The sequence below is a fragment of the Acyrthosiphon pisum genome, chromosome A2 (assembly GCF_005508785.2).
Source record: "Acyrthosiphon pisum isolate AL4f chromosome A2, pea_aphid_22Mar2018_4r6ur, whole genome shotgun sequence".
Lineage (NCBI taxonomy): Eukaryota > Metazoa > Arthropoda > Insecta > Hemiptera > Aphididae > Acyrthosiphon > Acyrthosiphon pisum.
Genome location: NC_042495.1, coordinates 93,400,382 through 93,424,178, shown reverse-complemented (window position 1 = coordinate 93,424,178; position 23,797 = coordinate 93,400,382). Strand labels below are relative to the sequence as shown.

The following is a 23,797-nucleotide window of genomic DNA, read 5'->3' as shown; positions in this document are numbered from 1 at the left end:
ATTCATTTATATTAACATATTTTATTAAAAATATTTAATGTTGAATAGGTATAAAGACAAATAATAATAATAATTAAAATACAAAACCGATATTTCAAATTATCAAAAATATTATCCTATATAATTTTCGTAGTAGGTAAATAATTTTATTCAAAGATAACTCAAATTCTATAAAACCGATTTTACATAAATGCGTTTTATTTATTTTGCGCGTGGGTTTGAGAAAAAAAACAAATAACTCGTTATTGCATTGACATCCTCTTAAAACTCGAAATGGTGAATTTTAAAACTAACGATTGATTACTCATATTTCGACATAATCAGCACTAAATAGAATGCTTTATGGCGGTTCTTTAGATGTTTGTTAACCTTCCTATGTGGCTTTGTACAATTTTTCCTTTGTACAATTAAATGTTTAAATGTGGTCTTAGTTTTTGTTTTTATTCATATCATTTTATGTATTATGGCAATTATACAGAGTGTATCTCATGTCCTACTTTAATTTTTCTTAAGAGGGATGTCAGCGCACTATTAGTTTTTCTCTCTTTGGCGCAACTTAGACCGCGCAACTTAGACAAAACGCATTTACGCACAATCGTTTTTTTTATGTTTTTAAGTAATCTTAGAGTGAATTCACCCTTTAAAAAAGCTATAGAGAATAATATTGTTGAGATTATGACGTATCGGTTTGTATAAATATTGTCTCAAAACAATTTAAACTTAATTTAAATTTACAAAAAAATTTATTTATTTCGAAAGTTTAATACAAAGTCAAATAATAATAAATATAAAATCGATATATCATACCCACAAAAATAATATCAATTATAATTTTTGTAGTAGTTGATTTTACTTTAAGATCACTCAAAAATCATAAAAAATTATATTAGGTGAAAGCGCCTTATCCATATTGCGCGTGGGTCTGAGAGAGAAAACAAATATTGTGCTGATGTAATATCCTCTTAATGGAAACATAGTTAGTAAAGTAATGTGTCCAAAATTAATGATTCGCCATCAACATTATCAAAAATAAGTATTACTGATCCATTAGAAAAAATTAAGTTAATTTTTCTGTTGATACTACTGTGTGCTTAAAATTTAAAAAAAATGTTAGAAGTAAAAAAATGATCTGTTAAAAATAAATAAATATATATTTTATTTAAAATTCAATAAAATCATTAAAAAAACACGCGAAACAACGTGATAAATAATAACATTTTTTACATCTTATAATACAACAACAGTATACATAATACTAATATACTTCGATTAAAGTATGATTTACATTATGAATAGAAGTATTTTATTTTTGTTTTACCCGCATGTGTTGTCATCGTCTTGCACACGTACGACATAGGACATTTTTGTTCTTAATGAATAAAAAATGTTTGTTTAATAGTGTGCTGTAGTTTTGATACTAGAGTAAATTGACTTATTATAACATTTAAAAGTAAGATTATATTATCTAAAGCACGACGTAGGCTTTTAATGATATAAATATTTTTAAGTAAGTTATGATCATTTTTAAATGTACAGTTGCAAAATTCATAACTTACTTAAAATGAATGATACTAATAAATCATACGTGGTGCTCTAGATATCTTACCTTCGCTCTAATATTAAAACTAAAGGCGCGTCTAGGCGGAGCAGGTTTTGCCGCGTGGCAAAATTTCCGATCGGCCTAGTAGGTGGTCATCTACATCAAAGGGAAGCCGCGTGGCATCAGTACTTATTTTTTAAGTTTTTTTAATAATTAATAGCGGAACAAACTTTTTTCAAATGCCGCACCGAGTGGACGCGTATTTTCCGCACGGCCGTGCCGGGCTTCAAAAGCTGTTTCGTCTGGACTCGCCTTTAAGAGGACGCTACACAGATTTGTTGTCTATACGTCTTACAAGTGCATAACAGCAAATGCACGATCAGCAAATCACATTTAACTCAGTTAGTTTAAAAATTAGAGTGAATCGACCTATTATGAAACTTGATAGTAAGAATATTATCTGTGTTTGTATGAGGGTTTTTTACAATAATTCAGTTTTTAAGTGAGTTGTGATCATTTTTAATTTATGTTATATTATATACGTATAACTTAGTAAAAAATTTAAATGTCGCAAAAAAACCACATACAAACACAGATAATATACTTATCACCGAATTTCATAATAGGTTGATTCACTCTAATTTTAAACTAACGGAGCTAAACGCGTTTTCCTTGTGTGAATTTGTCATGTTACGCAATTGTAAGACGAAGACAACAAATGGCAGTGTAGCGTCTTCTTAAGGTGCGTCCGACGGAGCAGCTTTTTGACGTTTGACACGGCCGCGTGTGTAGACCGCTTACTAGGCCGATCGGAAATTATGTCTTCATATACATTTTTCTCGGCTTTTTTTGATGCTACGCTACAAAATTTCCGATCGGCCTTGTAAGCGGTTTACATCAAAGGAAAAGCGCGCGGTATTGTGTCACTCGGCTCTATGCCACGTGTGTGTGGACGTATTTTCGGCAAAGCATCAGTACTTATTTTTAAAGAGAACTACATAAGGAGAACTTTGGATGTGAAATATCGTTTTTATTTTTTCGATATCGGAAGTAGAAAAAAAAAGTTATTCAAGTTTGAATAACTTAAAAATAATGGATTTTGAAACAATAAGAACTTTATTCGTATAAGTGATATAAAAAAAAATAAAAACGATATATCAAAGATAATGTTTTCAACTATATTGTATATCAATTTGGAGTCTCAACTATCACTACAGCCTGAATGGTTCTATCCCGTACAAAACAATTTTTGCTATGTTGTACATTTGTACCAAGACAGTGACAACACATGTGGGTGTAGCGTCTTTTTAGTGTTAAATTAGGTTTTATATATTATATTAAAACTGATCGTACGTTTTTAATTTAAAAAAAATTATACTTAAAATATTAATTGCACTATTGCAGTATAAAGTTACTTTTCCGGTAATATTTGATTTACGTAGCACTATACTGCGTCTCTTCGCCCTTACTGGGATTTTAATCGATATAGAAATACCCAACCCCAAAACTCTGAACCTCCTCTCTTTCTACCGTTACTAGTGTTACTACCCTTCTTCTAATACAGTCTAGTCACCTTGACAACTCGACAAATGTTGTCAAATAACTATTTTGTTATTTTTTATTTCCACCTATAATTTAAAAATCACTTTATTCTAAAGCCTGTATGCATATTATTTAAAACTTCACGATTTTTTAAACATACAATTTGTTCATTTCGTTTTGGTATTATGTTTGAATACAGCTAGAATCTTATAAACCATTTTAATTATTATTGAAAAACTAAAAATGTATGAAGACATGAAGTATTAGATCTCGTATTAGGTTATACCCGTCCAAATGAATACGAAAGTAGTTCCGGAGCCGTGTGTTTCACAGAAAAAAAACAACCTAGTTTTATAAATTACAAATGTATAGGTACTATAATATAATATATAAAAATAGTACAATAGACATTAAGCATGTTAGAATATTAAGAAGAAATATTTTTTAAGAAAGTATTTAAACAGATCTGGAGACGATTTAAATTGTATTATTTAAAAATAATGATTAATATCATAAAATATATTACAATAATAAAAATGCTGATAAGTAAAATACTAAAATATTAGTTGATTAAGATTCTCAATTTAGTACATCAGACTAAAAATAGAATATAAATATAAGGAAATTAGAAAAATTGAATGATATTAAAATCTTAATATCATTAAATAGATATTAATTATAATAAAAATGTGATTAAAACTTCGTTGGCAACTAACTAATCTAATCATTTTAGATCAAAAAATTTTTAATTTTTAATTTTGAAGTGATTTATCTGAGATTTATTAACCTATGCTCGTTTAAAGCAGTCTTAATGGTTGTGTTTTTTTTTGTGTGTACAATGTAAAATTACTATTAATTAACTAATTACTTAATTTTATAAAATAAAATAAAATAGGTAATATTAATTATTTTTTATACTATACAATTAAGTCCCAACAATTGGAAAACTAAATATAATATTTTATTTTTGTGGTCATTGGTATTAATTAGTCACAATTTACATGTATCATATAATAAAAATTCGGACAGGATATAAAACTGTGTGGGTGAAACTTGTTTTGCTTCGTGTCCCATGCAAGAATAGATGTAGTGTCACTTTTGACGAATATGGTAGCTACTTAGAAAGGAAATGTATTGAACAAATTGCTGGATACGTTATTACAACATATAATTTTATTTATACATATTGTGTGTTTTTATTTTTATAGTTAATGAAATTGGGAGGGTGGTTGTAAAATGAATTGCACAACCTTACTAATAAAAAAATTGAAAAGCGTGATTTGACCTATTATACATTTTTTTAGATAATAACATTATCTGTGCTTAAGCGTTGGCTTTTATTCAATATTTTAATTTTCAAGCGAGTTATGAGCATTTCTAATTTTTGATATTTCACATATCACATCTTGCTTGAAAATGAAAATTCCGAAAAATCAGCTTAGCTTAAGCACAGATAATGTTCTTACCTAAAAGTTTTATAATAGGTCAATTCACTCTAGTATCAAAATTAACAGTACACTATTGAAACTAGCAAACGACAATTTGTTATGTCGTGCACGTGTAAGACTGAGATAACAAATGAATGGGTAGCGTCCTCTTAAGTTTTAATTTTTCAAAAAATGGAAATTTTTAAATTCAGTTAAGGCATTTTTATAATTATATAAAGCTATTATATTATATTATATTTTTTAATATCTGTTTTATATTAATTATTAAATTATAAATTACAATTTTGTGATAGCTTATAACTATACTAGTTTTTTTCCCCAGAGACTTTTTTCCTACCAACCTCTTATTCACTCCACAAATATTGTAAAATGGAGACAAATCAATTATCTATCTACTTAACTTTTGATAATTAATACGTACGTTTTTTGGTCGCATAAGACATTTAATTAAATATATTTTTATAAAATATATCATTATTCACTTTAGTAATTTATAAATTCCAACTTATCATTTCATTTTATATACATTTAAAGTTTTCACCATTTCCAATCCACTGAATGAAATCCATTAGATACACATTGGAAAATATTGATAATCAATTATATAAATCAATAATTTATTCAAATCATTAGAAATAGTAGTTGTTTCTTTGATTCTAATTGCTATATAGGTGTTATAGTAATTAATTAATTTGTGTCTTGATGTAAATAATACTTATACTAGAGCGTGAAAATAATTGGATTTTGCGAAACACTTTTCAAGTTGTTAATGAAATCAAAAGTTTCCTTTCAACACTATTGATCGTGATTTGTATTTTAGCAGGTTAAAATTTTAAAATGTCTTCTACCTACTTGATGAAAAATTGTTTTATGAAAGAACAATGTATGCATTACTGTTTATTATTAAATGAATAAATATTATTATTCATGAGTAAATTAGTTCTATTCAGAAATGTTTGTTGAGTTTGAAAATTAATTATTTTTATGTTTAAAATGACAGCGCGTTTCTATACATTATTATTTATTATGCATTAATACATGTTTAAAAAAAGGTTAAGAGGATGTCAGCGCATTATTTGTTTTTTGTCTCTGGCCCACACGCAACATAGACAAAATGTAATTACGCAGAATCATTTTTTTAATGTTTTAAGCTTAGAGTAAAATCACTCTTTACAAAAACGATAGAGAATAATATTTTTGAGAGTATACCATATACATTTTATATTTTATTGTTATTTGACTTTGTATTCGACTTTCAAAATAAACGAAAAATTTGAGACAATATTTAGAAAAATCGATATGTCATACCCTCAAAAATATTATTCTCTATCGTTTTTGTAATGGGTGATTTTACTCTAGGTTTACTTAAAAACATAAAAAAACGACCCTGCGCGTGGGCTAGTGAGAGAATACAAATAGTGCGCTGACATCCTTTTAAAATCACGGATTAACCGGAAATCGGATTATTAAAACCGGTTTCACAAATTTTTCTGAATTTTTTCAAATTTATTTAAAATATTTTCTCCAAAAAAACTGTTTTGGAAATTGAATTACCTTCTCTAAATTAAAATCACACAAGTTGACATTTTTTTACAGCTGTCAACAGTGTCGGATCTAAGTCTAGGAGTGCCAGGATAATGTAGATATTTGGGCCTTGGAGCTCTTAATATAAAAATATTCATATATTAAAACAAAAATACTTTTAGTATTAGAGTGAATTTATCCATTATAAAACTTTAATTTAAGAAAATGTCCTGTGTTGTTACGTTGGCTATTTTTTATATTTTTGATTTTTATGTAAGATATGAGTGTGTACATTATTACAATTTTAAAATGCTCTTATAAATTGCAGAGAAATTAAAATATTCTATAACATTTAACATAGCGACACAGGTAATGTTCTTAACTTAAAGTTTGATAATATGTGAATTCACTCTAATATTAAAAGTAACAACACAGGGTTGGTTCTGCTAAATGTTAATTTGCAATGTTGCGCGTGGGTTAGAGAGAGAAAACAAATGGCGCGCTGACATCCTCTAATTATAATTTTCATAGTACAACATCTACTTGCGTGGTTGATCATTCATAATCAAAAAATGTATCTAATTACTTAACCAAACATTTTGAATTATGATTTTAACACTATTTATACTAAAAAAATGAAAAATATACCTATTTTATAATAGTTTTATATAATATACTATTTATGCACATGTCTGAATAATGTTACTAACAAAAATTGTTTTATTAGAAGTGAAACAAGAACTGGAAGATCTTATGGTGGATATAAAAAAAACTGCTAATAGAGTCCGTGCCAAACTCAAAGGTTATTTTTCTTTTATTCAATAATAGTTTTTTGTTATAATTTAAGTACAAGTAAAAATTTTTGTTATTAGAAATTGAACAGAATATAGAAGCAGAAGAGCAATCGAACAAATCGTCAGCAGATTTAAGAATACGCAAAACACAACATTCAACATTGTCACGTAAATTTGTTGAAGTGATGACAGAATATAACCGTACACAGACAGATTACAGAGAACGTTGTAAAGGACGAATTCAAAGGCAATTAGAAATAAGTAAGAATATTTCTTTTTAAATTCTTAGCTGAGTGATGAATGTTATGGTTTTAAAATTATCTGAGTGTGCTTTTAAAACTTTTTTATTTATTGGTCACCAGTCATCACGTTTTATATTAGTAAAAATTTTCAACTTTGTGGGTGGTTTCTGGTAGAAAATTGGTTTTAATTAGTATTTTGAAGAAGTCAAAAGTAAATCATTACTAATACTTGTTAAATAATTTGGAAAACAAAAAAAATATATATATATAGAATTGTAGAATTATTGTGTAAAACAAATTTTAACAAAATAGATTTTTTTTTTTCATTGTTATAATCATGTTTTTCCCCAAATTTTTATGCATTTTTTCTGGACCTGTTATATTTTTCAAAATACTTGTGCCCTTTTTATTTTCTATAGACATTATAAGTTCTTACAGTGATTACAAGTTTAAATTTAAAAGTGTATTATCACAATTTATTTTTATAACCATTGTTTGACATTCAAATTTTTACAAAAACACAAAAAATGTGTAAGTTATTTTGTAGTTATACACAGTTATTGTAACCTATGCTAAATGTATTCATTTTTGGAAAATTTATAATAAGAAAAATAAACTTTTTATATCAATTTAGTTATAATATAAAATATTCTACTCAGAATCGTTTCTAGTATACATTGGTATGTCATTGAATTCAAATTTAACTCATCTATTACAGTGATCTACTCAATGGCAAGATACACTCAACACCTACTATACAGGAAATACTTCCCCAGTTTTTTATTTGAAATTTTTATGATTTAATTAACTTGAATGCTTACATAAATATTATTATCATTAATTTAATTTGTATTAATCAATGTTAAACATTTTAGCGGGAAGAACAACTACTAATGATGAACTTGAAGAAATGTTAGAACAAGGGAACCCGGCTGTGTTCACGCAAGGCGTAATTATAAAAATACAATTTTTTTTTTAGTTTTAATATGATTTTTTTTTAGATAATTATGGAAACACAACAAGCTAGGCAAACATTGGCTGACATTGAAGCCAGACATGCTGATATTATTAAACTGGAAAACTCTATCAGAGAACTTCATGATATGTTCATGGATATGGCAATGTTGGTAGAAAATCAGGTATGTATTTTAAATATTATATAATGATTTACAATCCAATCTATTATCAGATACTGAGTAGAGCAAGAAAGCTGTCGGATTTAAAATGTGTGGGTTTTTGTATGTTAACAATTTTATGGCTAAAACTAGTGTTCTAAAATTGTATACAATATTTTCTATACATTGGTAATCTATCTATAGATAATTGCATCAAACACATACCAGAGGTACTAACCTTATGATGTGATGGTGAATCTTTTGTGCAATTTATTATGGTACACTGTTACTTAAATATATTGAGTATTTTAAATTGGTTATTTGGATTATCATTAAAAATAAGTGTTTTTAATTTTGTATTTCTGAAAAAATATTGTATTTGGTGAATAGGGTAATTTGGTAGTATAGTATGTGTTGGTGTGCTGCGGGCGTTTACCAACTAATGTTATTTAATTCTCCTGTTTTGAAATGTTTGGTGCCACTGAACACATGTTACTTTAAAGTGATAACTTGTAAAACATCTGTCTTTTCAAAATAAATTGACATTTTTAACAATCTAAATCTTTATTTGTTATAATTATTTTGTTATTTATTAAATATTAATTCTATTGAATTTAAATATTTTGGCACTAAATCTTAAAAAAAAAGAGTTGTGGTTTTTAATAAATCATAATTTTTAGCTCTATAATAAGTAATATATGAATTTCCAAATAATTAGATGCTGTCAGTGTGAATAATATATACGCACATAAATAGTATTGACTCAATACTATAATGTATTTACTTAATAATATTGAGTAATAAAGAAATACTCATTTATTTATGATAGTAATGAGGTTAAATGTAATAAATATCCAAATAAGCAATTATTTATTCTTACATAATAAAAGTTGTCATATTATAAGGTACAACAGTAACATATTGTAACCCATTTTTTTGCTCTTTGCAAAAATATTAACTAATTTACATAATATAATCTACGCTTAAAATCTATACAAAATACAAATATTAATAAGCATCCATAAAGATACATAAATACATAAATTAATTATTGCTTGTTTGTCAAAAATGATTTGGTATGCATGTTATAACTGATTTTTAATGTTTGTACTCAACTTTACTATTATTTACCCAATTAATAATTTTAGTTTTGTGTTTGAATTGCTATATAACCAATTCTACCACTTAAAAACTAAATATTGCATTACATTTGAATAACATTATTTTTACCTTTGAAATTCATTCATTTCATTTCTTAATAAAAAAAAAATCTTATTATCTTAAATTTAATTTTAAAACTGTTGGAGTTGTTCTTAAAGCATTGAAAACAAACAAACAAATAAAATAAATAATTACAATTAAATTATTGTTTTTATTTACATAGTTTTTTGATATAACCAATGTTTCATTATACTATGAGATGAAATTAGTTTCCTATTAATTTATAAATTAAAAACAAAATTAGGGCGAAATGATTGATCGAATTGAGTATCATGTTGAACACGCCGTGGATTATGTACAGACGGCAACTCAAGATACTAAGAAAGCGTTAAAATATCAAAGCAAAGCGAGAAGAGTAAGTCAAAAGGCGTAGACGTTTGCAATGGCCCCACTCGCTTTGCTGAATGCATTTGTTGTTTGTTTTTGTAGGTTTTATTACTTATTTGATATTTGTTTGTATTTAGAAAAATGAAATACTATTAAGTATTAGTTTTTAGCTGATATAATTTTAACTGTTTGCCATTGATTTATAATTACTAAAAATTATTTTGTTTTGTTTTTTTTCCTTTTCAAAATTTTTCGCTTACTTTTGTTTTTATTATTTTTTATTACATAAATAATTTTGGGATTTTCATATTATAATTCCTTATCCCAATCTTGTTCCAACTGAAAATGTTATCCAAAAAAAAAAAAAAAAACCATATAGGGTGAACTTATTGATAGAATAGAATATCATGTATCATTCACTGTTGAAAAAGTTGCTGAGGGCAAAAAGGAACTGGATGTTGCTGAAGATTATCATAAAGGAGCCCAAAAAGTAAGTAATTTATTATTTACAACAAAGACAATATATAAACATATCCTCAAACATATCCCATGTTTAAGATAACTTTACTGAATTCTGAATAATCAATATTATGTCACATATTACAATACAATATATATTTTTTATCTTATTGTATTTAGTAGTAGTTATCTAGGAACATAATTTTATTTTATTTTTTTTGATATGTGATTTTATTGAATATACTATACAAAATTAACACCAAGTTTCAGTTAAATAAAAGGCAAGTCAATTGTGTTTTTATACTATCATTTGATAATTTAATTAAACTAAATTGTTTTTAATAATTATGAGGGAAAATGTAGTTATTTATTTTTATTAGTTATAGTTAAGTTTGCAATACCAATGAGTATTGAATAATGCACTGTTTGTTTGTGAAAAACACTGTTTTCTTTTGCTTATGCTATTAGCTTTCCCTTTAATGTTTTTATTTAGAACATATTTTTTGTATTTTTTTTATTGTTGTTATTATTGTTATTATTGTTATTTTTCTTACTAATATATAACTATTCTTGTTAAATAATTAGAAGAAAATCATGATCCTGATATGCTTGACAATTCTCATTGTTATTCTTGGAGGATTTGTGATGAGTTTTCTTCCCAAGCTTCCTTAATACATCTTCGTGAAAATAAGTAAGCATAGGTAAACAAAAGATTTTAAGATTTAATAATTTTATGTAAAATAAATTATTTAAAAATTAATTTCTGTACTAAAGGAAAATGTTATTATAATGCCAGTTATTGTAAATATTAAATTTTTTTAGATTTTTTAGTTTTTAACTGTTTAGTTTTTGATTATTAATTATAATAAAAATATAAAAATATAAAAACTCTTAAGTAAATACAATATATACTTTTGAGGATAGGAATAAATATTAATTATATTCTATTCAAATAGAAAGAGTTCTTATTACCTTTTATTCATATTTTTTACTGTATTGAATCATCTATTTAATTTAAAAATTATAATGTTATCTTATGTCTAATTTATTTTTTGTGCCATTAATTACCAATTCATAAATGTAATTACACTGTAGAAAGACTTTATATATGTATAGTGTAATACTACAATATTTATAAAGATTAATTATATCGTACAATTATGTATATTAATGATCGGTTATATGAGAAGGCCATTATTCTGATTTTAATGGATTTTAACTATAATGTGAATATGTTCTAAGCATAGACCTATAAACTAATAGACAACGCTTCCCACACCCTGCCCTTGGTTAATCCTGTCGATATAACTGAGAAAGAAAAAACACGTTTTGGAACACTAACGGCCAAAACCTCTCTTTTCGCTATCAACAATCCTGTCTGGTTATTTCTCTCTCTATGCGCTGTCGATTAGTTTATAGGTCTATGATTCTAAGAGTATGGTCATACTAGTTTTATCCCATAATAAAAATTAATATTTTTAGATTTATCCTTATTGCAAATTTGAAATTAATCAACCTTTTAACTTTAATTAACATGTAGCACAGTCTCATGTAATTGTTACTAATTCATAAACTATATCAAAATCAATGTTCTCAAAAACGTTACATGTTTATCTTTGGGTATTTTAAAATTGTGCTTACAGTATGTCCCATAAGTCCCGTATCATCCTCAGTATCTCCATGGAAAATCAATATATTTAAATGCAGTTTTTTTACAGTAATAATAAGTATAGAAATTCTGATAGCATAATATTTGATTTTTTTTTTCAAAAATTCAAAAATTATCGAAAATATTTTTTAGGCAAATAAGTTTTTTTAATATACAAGATAGCCATTTTGTTGATCGTATTTTTTGAGACAGTTAAAAAAAAAAAAATTAAAATGTAATTAAAATTGCCCAAGTTGGAGCTAATTATTATTTTAAATTTCTAAGAATAATAGTTATGTTACGGCATTAGCAAAATATGATTCACATGTTAATTATTACAATCTCCTGGATTTTTCGGCTAAAATAAAAAATAATAATAAGCTTAAACTTGGGCGATTTTCATTACATTTTAATATTTTTAGATTCTGAGCGGAGCGAGGAAGCTATTGTTTTTACAATGGTGTTATTTATTTATTTTTTTTTTTTCTTCTTTTTATATCCTGTATACAAAATTTCTTCCAGAAGGAGAGGTTCGATTTCAACATATAGTACCTTATTCATTAGCAAATTGGATCAAGATGGTACTTTAGAGAGGTCATTTTTCGATTTTCTCAATAGTTATTTAATGCCACTGGAAAAACCAACGGAAAATTACGAAAAACGCTAAAAATGGGATTTTAATTTCTAACGCTTTGTTTATCATCATAGAAACGAATAAAAAATTATAATATTTTAATATTAATTCAACTTGCATGATAAAATAAATAATAACAAAATATAAAATATCCAGACTGACAAACCATCTCTGCTCAGAATCGTTTTTCTTATACAATGATATTATATCATTGAATTCAAATCTAATACAACCATTATACAATGACCCACTTGTAATCTACTGTACGGCAGAGCAACATCCACTTGTCTGCTTTTTTTTTTTTTTTGAACTGTTTTAATAAAAACGATTAACAAAATTGTTATCTTGGAACTTAAAAATCTTATTTGCCTAAAATAAATTTTTGATAATTTTTGAAAAAAAAAATCAATATTATGCTATTCAATCAAAATGTCCTTATGACTGTAAAAAAACTGCATTTAAATATATTGATTTTCCACGGAGATACTAAGGGGTGATACGGGACTTCTGGGACATACTGTATATTAAATCTATGTTTACAGGCATCCCTCAATAATTGTCAGCTTAAATTCTCTGCCTGAAATAAACGTGTAAGATATAGGTAAAAACCACTCAACAATCCACCCACTTTATCTAACAGACATGGGTATTATGTTCATATAAATACTCTTTCCTAGGTGCATCCAGACAATGGTCACGATTGCCGGAGGGTATATCGCTAACACAGCATATCACTCGTGTGGTGTTCCTGACATTCGATGCACATATGAAAGCGTACCTTTACATATATTTATGATCAGTGATATTAATAACAATGAAATTAACTTTTGTTTATTTTGGTATATAATTGATTTAGTATCAAATTTATCACCATTTATTGTATACTCAAATTCAGTATCTATTAACAGATAAAAAATCTCAAAAACATTTACTGAATAAATATTCATATTTACCTAAAATAATAATTTTAAATCAAAAATAAGATTAGAAAATTATAATAATAGCACATTTGTGTAATACAAATATTTGTACATAATATGTATGTATTTTATGTATTAAATTATTTTATTTCAATAATTTACAGAGCAATTTTTCGAACGGGTACATCCGGCAGAGCAGTCACTCAATACATATTAGTTCTTCAACATGTAAAGACTGGAATAGTGTACGAAAAACAACATTTTATTCGTTTAATTTATTTAATTTTTATTTCCTTTTCCTGCCTCAAAAAAAAAAAAAAAAAAAATGAGTAAAAAAAGTCCATGTGATTTATTTATTAACGCTGTCTGTCCTGTTTTAAAAGTAACTATATAATAATATTTATTGTTTTTTAAAACCTCTTTCTTAATTATTATAGTTATATTGTTATTGATAAAATTATTAGATTTTTAAAACCAATTAATATATCTATATATAATAATTATTAACTATATATTATAATATAGACATTCATGTGATAATTCGTTAAGATATTCAAAAAATTTTGGCTTCCTCGTTTTATCATTTTATAATTTCTGCAGTGCGATGCGTAGGTGAATTGGAAATAATGTCAATTTTTAAATAAAAAAAAAAAATAGTTGTTTTGTTCTACTTAAGTATTATTCATCAGTATATGCTTTAGAAGGACTAATGTAATGTATTTACATTGATTTTCTTTTGAGATTATTATTTTTTATATTAGTTTTAGTAAGTCCCGTAATAGTTTTAACTAAGTAAAAGTGCCTTGGAGTATATAGTCATCAAATACCAACAGTAATTTAGACATTAATGCTTATTAATATTTGAAAATGCGTATTATTATCAATATTAATGTACATTATCTATGTATTATTATTGTTGTAAATCTAAATTAACAATTATTTATTTTTTGTTTTTATTTTTTTTCAATTATATTATTGTTTCAAATTGAAAATATCATTCTCTTTCACCTTTTTATTAAAATAATGGTAATAATAAATAACAAAACCGTTAGAAATTTATAGGCATTAAAAGTTTCAAAAAGTGTTTACATAATATATGTTTTCCAACATATATTTTGTAGATTTAAATTTACTACTAAATTTCTAACATAAAATTGGAATTCGCTCAAGATATATTATTTATTTCTGAGAAGTTTTTTTATTTTGATTATATACACATCTCATTTGACAACATTATGTCTTAATCAATTATTTTTTATTTATCCTGTGTAAGAGTGTTACCTATTTTTATTTTTAACTACTACTAGTATTTTCGTAATTAATTTTTTTAAAACTAATTTACAATTATAATGTAATTTTAAAGATATTTGGTACTATGCTTTTTTTCTTGATATTCTATGTTTTTTAGTCACAGTATTCGTATTTACAGAATTTTTTTACAATGTAATTTAAATTAGAAAAAAATATAAATACATACAATTTTACTGTAAATACATTTAATTATACTACATGTTTTGCCATATTGCTGTTATTGTGTTCTAATCAAATTACAATATTAATAATTAATAATTAATACCATTTTTAGAAAAAAAATAGATTATTTATTATACATTTCATAATTATTGTTCTCTTTATTTATTTATGTTTTTGTTTTATTTTATTATTATTTGTTAATGATAAAAATGTAATTTACATTTTTATCAGAATACGCAATTTTATAGATTAGAGGACTATTTTCGTTTTTTTTTTTAAATTATAGATTATTAAATTATGAATATCTAAAATATAAAAATTGTACAGTGAAAAAATTGTTTCTTGTTAAATTTGTTGATCTTTGCCTATAATTGTAGTGAAGATATTAATTTTTTTTAATGTTTAAGTGTTAATATTGTAAAAATAGTGCAATTTAAGTCTTTTTAATAAAACAATTTGTTTTGATTAGTTATTAAGAGAGCATTTTATTAAATGATACAGAAAATCATCGATAAGATTTTTTTCTTTTTTAAATTCTTACAGCCTAAGTTATAAAATTAGTACGTCAATTTTGTTTTTAATTAAAAAGTAACTTTAATAGGGCCATGACAAATAGATTTTTTTTGCACACTTAGCTTAACAATAAAATCAATTGAACAATGAAATTTGATATTTGAAAGAAAAAAATGTTAGTGTTCTAATCACCATTAACCCATTGGGCACTTAATATATTCCAATGTCATTTTTCTTTTGTCAATATAACTTGTACTTATCACATCTATTTTGTGTACTTTGTTTTGACACATTGTCAATCATATTTTTAAACAAAATCATACTACCTATTTAATTGTAGCTGTTTTAGCAACATTTTAAAATGTTTTTCTGTTTTACTTGAAGTATTTAAATTTTTTGCTATACATATTATATTTTTTGTATGATCTATATAGTTTAAAAGTAAAGTATTATAATTATTGTAGATTTTTTTTTCTAAAAAAAAAAAAAAAAATGTTGATATCTGGTCATAAATACATTTTTTTATTGACCATTGTCAGAAGTCATGATATTGTATCTACTTTTTAATTTTATCTGATAATAACTCATTATAAAGTAATATCAAATTGGTAATAAACTCGTAATAATGTATTAATATATTTGTCGTTATTAATATAGTTACTTTTTGTTAGACTAACCAGTGGCATACCAATTACTGTTTAATATAAATAATATTATATTATATATATACCTAATATAATACAATATTTATAATATAAATTATAAATTTTTATGTTCGGTTAACACAATTTTTCACAAATCTGTTTCATTTGTTTTAGGTTACTCTATTATATAGAGTCCATACAATATATTATATATACATACACACCTATCCTCAAATGTTCTGTACCCATTGCTGAGTTATGGGGTACCTATATAGAATATACTTACTTCTACTATATTAGCTTAAACCTACTCATTAAATTCATGATTTGTTATACGGTCGTGTGTCCATATTATCTATTAGAATTTTCAGTGATGTAAACAAAATATACTATAATTATTTGCAATCTTTAATTCTCAGGTGGTTCTTAGTAGATATTAGGTGATTTTCAAAATTATATTTTGAGAGCAAAAGACCAACTTGCCAACAGAAATACCCCATATTTGATGTATTTTGAATTTGTTATTATTGTAATATGTAGTAATAATAAATAATAATATATTAATATGTATATATGAGTAGGTATAGCTATTGTGCTTATACTCTTAAATTAATGTGTGAATGTTTCAAATTACATTTCTTAGTATCAGATAATTCTTATAGTCTTGTAAAAGTCATGTGTAACTTACTTCATGTTTTTTTTTTGGAAAAAATACTACATGAAACACCCAAAAACTGACCTCTTAAAGGATAAACTACAGTAGAAATTGTTAAGTACTTCATCGGTTTGTACATACAACATTTTAATTCCCAGCAGGCCAGCTGAAATTACTATGTTTTATTTGTATTGTTTTGTTCAACCTGTCAATTAACGTGAACAAACCATATTATGGTCCCTTACTAGCTTACTCCCTTTGATGCCCCATCAAGCAATTTCTACTGTACCTAGGTACCTAATTTTGTACAATATTTGGTTGTAGAATATATCGATTTGAGGGAAGCAAAAACATTTTTTTTTTTTACTTTGTTATAATGTTTTTACCATTGTCACTTACCTACTTAGGAAAAATATGTAACCACATAGGTACTTATCCAGTTATACCCAAGATTTTTATTATGTAAGTACCTAATGTTCTGATGTATATTATGTTAGTGCCTATTATATTGGGCTATCATACTGACAGTTGAATATTAGTTTTAGACACAATTTAAGATATACTTAGCATATTATGTCTTAATTCTTGGCTTTAGACATTTCCCCTATCATCATCCATATTAATTGCTGTCTAGGTAGAGAAAATTTAACTACGAGCGCGAGGGACCTGATTCTGGACGATGATTCAGCCTGGTATAGCAACTTGTAAATATCTTTTTTATAAACCTGCCTACATATAAACAAATGCATGATTGGTTGCAGAATTTTAAATTATTAGGTAGGTACCTATGAATTGGGTACAAATAATGTTTAGTTTTAAGAATAGTTTTAACATTATCCAGAGTCCACGAGGGGACAATTTTCATTGCCTTCCAAAAATGTTTCGTTTTCTTTTTGTTATTTTATTTTATCAAATAATTTATGAAAATACATATAGATATGACAAAAAAATTAAGTTGTTTTTTTTAAAATTCATGAACTCATTACAATAAAGCTATTTATTGTTAGGTACCTAGTATAAGGTACGCAAGTAGGCTAGGTTAGTTATTCATTAATTATTTTTCACTTCTTAGTTCCTACTTTTGTATTTATTAGGTATTAGGTAATAAATGTGATGTCAAGTAACTTTTAAACTAACAATAGGTTTAAGACCGTTTAGGTATTAAATACATTATTTGTTGTCTGCAGATTTAATAATAGGGTCGTGTATCTACAGGTAAGGAACTATAGGGATATTTTTCTGGGTGCTAAAATTGTATCAGCAGAACCAACCCTGATAATATTAATATCGGACAAAATGTCGATAACCGAGAGTGACTTCACTGTACCTATAACATTAAGTTACAACACAGTCACAAGGCCATAGCTAGTAAAAAAATGTAGGTAAAATAAAAATAAATTTAATAAAACTAAATAGGTAAACTATGGAAAATTAATACCTATTTTATTTTTTGAAACATATTTTGAATTTCTCTGAATTTATTAATAAGTACTTAAGAGGACGTTTCACCCGCATTTGTTGTCTCCGTCTTACACACGTACGGCAAAGCAAAAACTGTTTTTGGTGGGAAAGAACGAGAAGGCTACAGTCATAATTAAGAAACGAAATTTTCACTACATGTAAAGACGAACTCTGGCTGTGCAACATCGTTTTTATTTTTTCGTTATTGAAACTTCAAAAAAGTTATTAAAGTTTAAAAAACACAAATAATAATGGATTTTGAAAAAATAAAAATAATATTGCACAGCCAGAGTTCTCCTTTACATATTGTGGTGAAAATTTGAGGCTCAGCCTCACCTAACTGTTGTAAAGAAAAAAGGAGCCAGGAGGTATATACCATAATTATAGTTATTTCCAATGGACTTTAAGGAATATTATATTCAATAATATACTATACATTTTATAATAGAAAAGCTTTTTGTTATTATATAATATTATCATGACAAAATTAATTTGTTTTGTTATGTATAATATTAACCATAGACCTATATAGGTCTATGATATTATCTGTCATAGTACATAATAATATTTATACAATATACTTCGACACTGTTATCAAAAATCACGACGATGTTTGTGGAACTATTATTATGAAGATAGAAATTTGTCAAAATTCACGAACATATAAAAATTCATAAAAAATTGTCTTTTTATATTTCAGTTTTGAAAATTCAATACGTTTTTCTACTTATACTTAAAAAAAGGTCCTGGAAAGTTAGATATTTTTTATAAAGCGTTTTCAGTTCAAAATTTTACAACATTGGGTATTTAAATTTAAAATAATTATTTATCGTCAAACGATTTTTGATATTTTGTTGTACCTAATTAAAAAATGAATCATCGTAAATATTAAAATTTTCATTAAATGCTTAGGTATATTAGAATTTGGTATAGGCAGGTACCTACACTAAAACATTTTTAAAACATGTTGACATATTTTGATTTTTGAGCTACCTATATTTAAAGACATTTGAAATATTAATTTTTTTTAGTTTTTATTCTAAAATACCGTTAAAAATATTTTTGGTTAATCAAAAAGTTCGAAAATTTGATTTGAAGTTCTTTATAAGTTTTTATTATCACAATTTAAAATTGTAAATATCCACGATTTTATTGAATAAGCATTATAAATTCTAATTTTAATAAACTTCGTCAAAATCACGGACAATTTGCAAATCATTTTGTAGGTACAAATTTATAAAATATTTAACTTTTATAGACAAAAATCTAAAATTTAAAACAAGGTTCCTTTCAAGTAGCAGAACTGTTACCAAAATAAACACAGTTTTATTTTATTTTAAGTTCAAATTTCGACGTCAGTAGATATTTAATCGAAGAATTACAAATTTAGTTATTTTGTTGAAATTTAAAAATATTATTTGGGAGTATTTACTAGAAACATAGATTATTATATAGATATATAATAGTAAATAGATTACCTAAATAAGTAAATAGATTATTAAATTGTTTACACACAATAATATTTTCAAATGCAATATTTTTGGCAAAAATTAATTCATTCTGTACTACTACTAGTAAAATACATTATTATAAATATATTAAATATTTATGTCATATTTCTTCTAATTTATTATAATATAGCTGACACTTCGTTGTCCGTAAAAATGTCAACTCTTAAAAAATTGTGGTTGTTCAACTCTAACTATAACTTCTATTACAACTAATATCTAAGTGTTGGCATACATTCACACTGATTTATAAGTATGAGTGTATGAGCCGCGCGACCTATTCCAACTTAATATACATAGAAGTGCCACTGCGCCAAAAAGCGTATTGCTTTATTAATAATTATTAATAATTAAAACCAATAATAACCATTTACAAACAAACATTTCCATCGTAAATCTCAAAATCAATATTTTACAAAACCTCCCCGGGTTGGGCCTCTAATTTACCCATTTTTAATTAGCCTATGTTACTCAGGGATAATGTAGCATTCTAATGGTGAAAGGATTTTTGAAATCGGTCTAGTAGTTTTTGAGTTTTTGAAACATTCAAATGTTTCCTTTTTATAAGGTACCTAGTAAGTAAATATCAAAATTGTCAATTTTATTTTATTCTTTATAAGTATAGGTATTATATTAAATTTACAATTTATTAATTCTTAAGACTAAACCTCACTAAATAAAATGTAATTGAAATAAATCATTTGATATTACGTTGTGTAAAGAGAAAAATATTTTTATTTTTCTCTGATGAATTGAATTCTCCTAGTTAAATCAATTTTTACTAATTGGTCGTATAATTGTAGGTAGCTATTAAAATAATTTTTTTTTTAATGCATCTGTATAATTTTTGAAAAATTGCGAATTAAAAAAAAAAAAAACTTAAGAAAGTCATAAATGAGATATACCTTACCTAATAAAGTGTTGACATTAAATCAGTTATTTTATGTGAAGTACCTACTATGACACTAAGTAGATACAAAGAATAAAGATCTATAATTATAGAATATTATGTACTATATGTATATATATGTATTATTTACTTATGGCAGGTAGGTGGTTATGAACATTTAAGATTTTAAGATATACATTTGATAAGACAGATAATCGGTTATACTTTCATTTTTTGAGGCTCATAATTTACGTTAAGTATAAATTAGAAACAAGGAACTTAAAGCATTATCATAAAATGTGATTTTCCTTACCTACCTATTCAATTTAAATTTAATGATTAGCACGTGCCAATTTTACCTAGGTTATTACAGGACATTGACGGTAGGTAGGTGGATACTTGTTTTCCACTACTGACTTTGATGTTTGTATCAAGTGCGTACGCAAAAATCAAGGGAAACCACATTTTTTTTTTATACAGCTTGATGTTTTGATACAACTGGTCAATACTGACAAATATATAAATAATTTATAGTTATATTTATTATGACTATTATAAATCATATATAATATTTAAATATATATGACTCATATACAAATACGAGTATAGGTACCTTCCTAAATTAATATCAGATTTAACTAAGTATTTAATTTCATAATACTATGTAGGTACCTAGGTAGGTGTTATAATTAACCATACATAACCTTACATAGGTATAGGTATTTACTTATTTATTCAAAACAAATTTTAAGCTTTTATGATCTGGATTTAAAATCAAACTTTTATAACTTTAATTTTAAATAAATTTATTAGGTATAGGTAGGTATACCTAAATTCAGGCAAATTCAACCTATATTTTTTGAGATTTCTGTGTTTATGAATGATTTTCCAATTATTACTTTAAGAGTTTGAAGATATTTTTGATCCATGTGTATATAGGCACCTACTCTTAAAAATATTGTAATTAATAAAAATATATACCTAGTTTATATTCATTTAAGTGAATATACCTAGCTTGGTAACAATAAATAAACGTCACTATATTTTAGTGGTTGGTATATTGGTATAGTTGATATTATATGTTTCATTAGTATTAAATTGTTTTAACCTTTTGCATATACATTTCGTACATCAACGAAATTATCACATGCTTGCGAATTGCAATGAATGTTTTTCCTTACTTGTTTGTTATTAATTCGTAAAGGAACTTTTTAATGAAGTATAAAATATTCAACTTTTAAATTTTAAATGTTAACTACTTTCAAGATGCTTGCTGTTGATATAGCGGACGATTTTTACTCTTGGTGTTTTTCATTGTTGAAAACAATTGAGCGCAAATATAGACACTGCCGAAAAGCCATGGCATAAATAATGCGTGATCGTGGACTGTGAAGGATAGGCTATGTTTCTTTGGGTAGATGTATATTATTTTATTTGCTATTTTCAAAATATATTGACTTGTTTTGAGCGGTTTACGGTCATTTACATTTTTTTTCTATAGATATATCAATACAATTTTATTCAAATGTTAATTCAAGTATGGTCAATTGCTTGAAAATGTATTACAATTCTCCTAATATATTGTTACAATGGTAGTTGAAAAATATTAAAAATACAGTCACATTTTTTTTTTAATAAGCATTTAAAGTTCGAATTTTGACAAAATAAGTAAAAATCACGGAAATGTGTATACTATTTTGAGTTAGAAAATCTAAGATTTAAAAATTTAATTCAAGATTCCTCATAAATTTGTCTACTTTTATCAACAAAAAAAAGGTGGGCAAGTGGATGTCGCTCTACTGTACAGTAGGTTACAAGTGGGTCACTGTATAATAGATAGTATTAAATTTGAATTCAATGATATAATAATATCACTGTATAAGAAAAACGATTCTGAGCGGAGACGGTATGTCAGTCTAGGTATAAGGTATCTTATATACTTATCTATGGTATTAAAAAAAAAATTGACCAATAATAGGTATCTATAATAAATTCCAAATTAATCATATCACAATAGGTATCCATTAGGTACTTATAACGCGTTATACATCAACAACAAATCGCGGTACTATCATAGATATATAATAGTATACTTTAGAAGTTTCAATAATATACAATCACAACAAAATAACTAAAATAGTTATTCCAGGTTTTTTAATATGTGATTTCGTCCAAATTTGAGCTTAAAATGACAATAAAAATAAATTGTGCTTATGTATTTTTTAGATTTTTTGGTAACAGAATTAACTACTTAGGTGGAATCTTGTTTTACATTTTTAATCCTTAGATATAAAAATTGAACATTTTATAAATTTTTAACTACGAAATAATTATTAAATTTTAAATTTGATAAATTTTGTCAAAATTAGATCTTTAAATGCTTATAAATAGGGCTCGGATTTATATGTATTTATATAACCAAAGTATGTACTTATCCAATAAAAATATGTACATAAAAATGTGCTAAAGAATTCAAAATATGTAGTAAAAAAAAAAAATAATAATAATAATAATAATTAATAATATAATAAAATATAATAAAAAATGTATATTTATCTAATTATATTAAATACCAATATTTATTAACATTCATTTTCAAACTTTCGAATCCAAAAGATCGCCGATATTGTCATAAAATCTTAATAATAATTAACAATAAAATAAAATGTGATAAAAAAATGCGTATTTATCTATAGTTATCTAATTACCTTGCTTGGGTACAATTAATAATAACATGCACTTTTAAATTTTTGAATTAAAAAAATCGTCGGTATAATATATAGTCATGATAACCTTCCAATTATTTTAACTCTGAAGAAAAGACATTAAAACAGTATAATTGTCTAAATATGTGAGAAAAAATTAAATAATTGTGAAATATGTAAAAACATGTATTTATGACAAAATATGTAAAAATATGTGAAATCAAATATAGCTCATTTTATCAAAAATCTAGTGAAACAAATTTATCACTTGCCGAAATTAGTTTATCATGTCGCAGAGAAAATATGTATTTACATATAAATCCGAGCCCTACTTATAAATATATAATCTTATAAGGAATCCTGTATTACATTTTAAAATCTTAGATTTAAAAAGAAAAATTTTTACGAATTCTTAACTCAAAATAACTTGCTAATTTTCGTGATTTTTCCATATTTTGTCAATTTTTGAACTTTAAATGCTTATAAAATAAAACTGTGACTAAGGATTTTTAATATTTTTCATCTGCTTTTAAAA

General features: G+C 25.1%; 1 protein-coding gene across 7 annotated transcripts in view; it reads left to right on the top strand.

Moving 5' to 3' along the window:
- Syx1a (syntaxin 1A) overlaps positions 1-16,036 on the top strand; it is a 28,875-nt gene extending 12,839 nt beyond the window's left edge. For 2 of the 7 annotated variants that reach the window (XM_029488919.1, XM_029488920.1), the window contains 7 exons: positions 6,782-6,856; positions 6,927-7,109; positions 7,966-8,039; positions 8,092-8,229; positions 10,133-10,247; positions 10,798-10,903; positions 13,579-13,830. In XM_029488919.1, coding sequence (XP_029344779.1) covers positions 6,782-6,856; positions 6,927-7,109; positions 7,966-8,039; positions 8,092-8,229; positions 10,133-10,247; positions 10,798-10,903; positions 13,579-13,747 — 860 coding nt within the window. In that variant the 3' untranslated portion in view covers positions 13,748-13,830. 7 annotated transcript variants of the gene reach the window in all.
- The last annotated feature ends 7,761 nt before the right edge of the window (positions 16,037-23,797 follow it).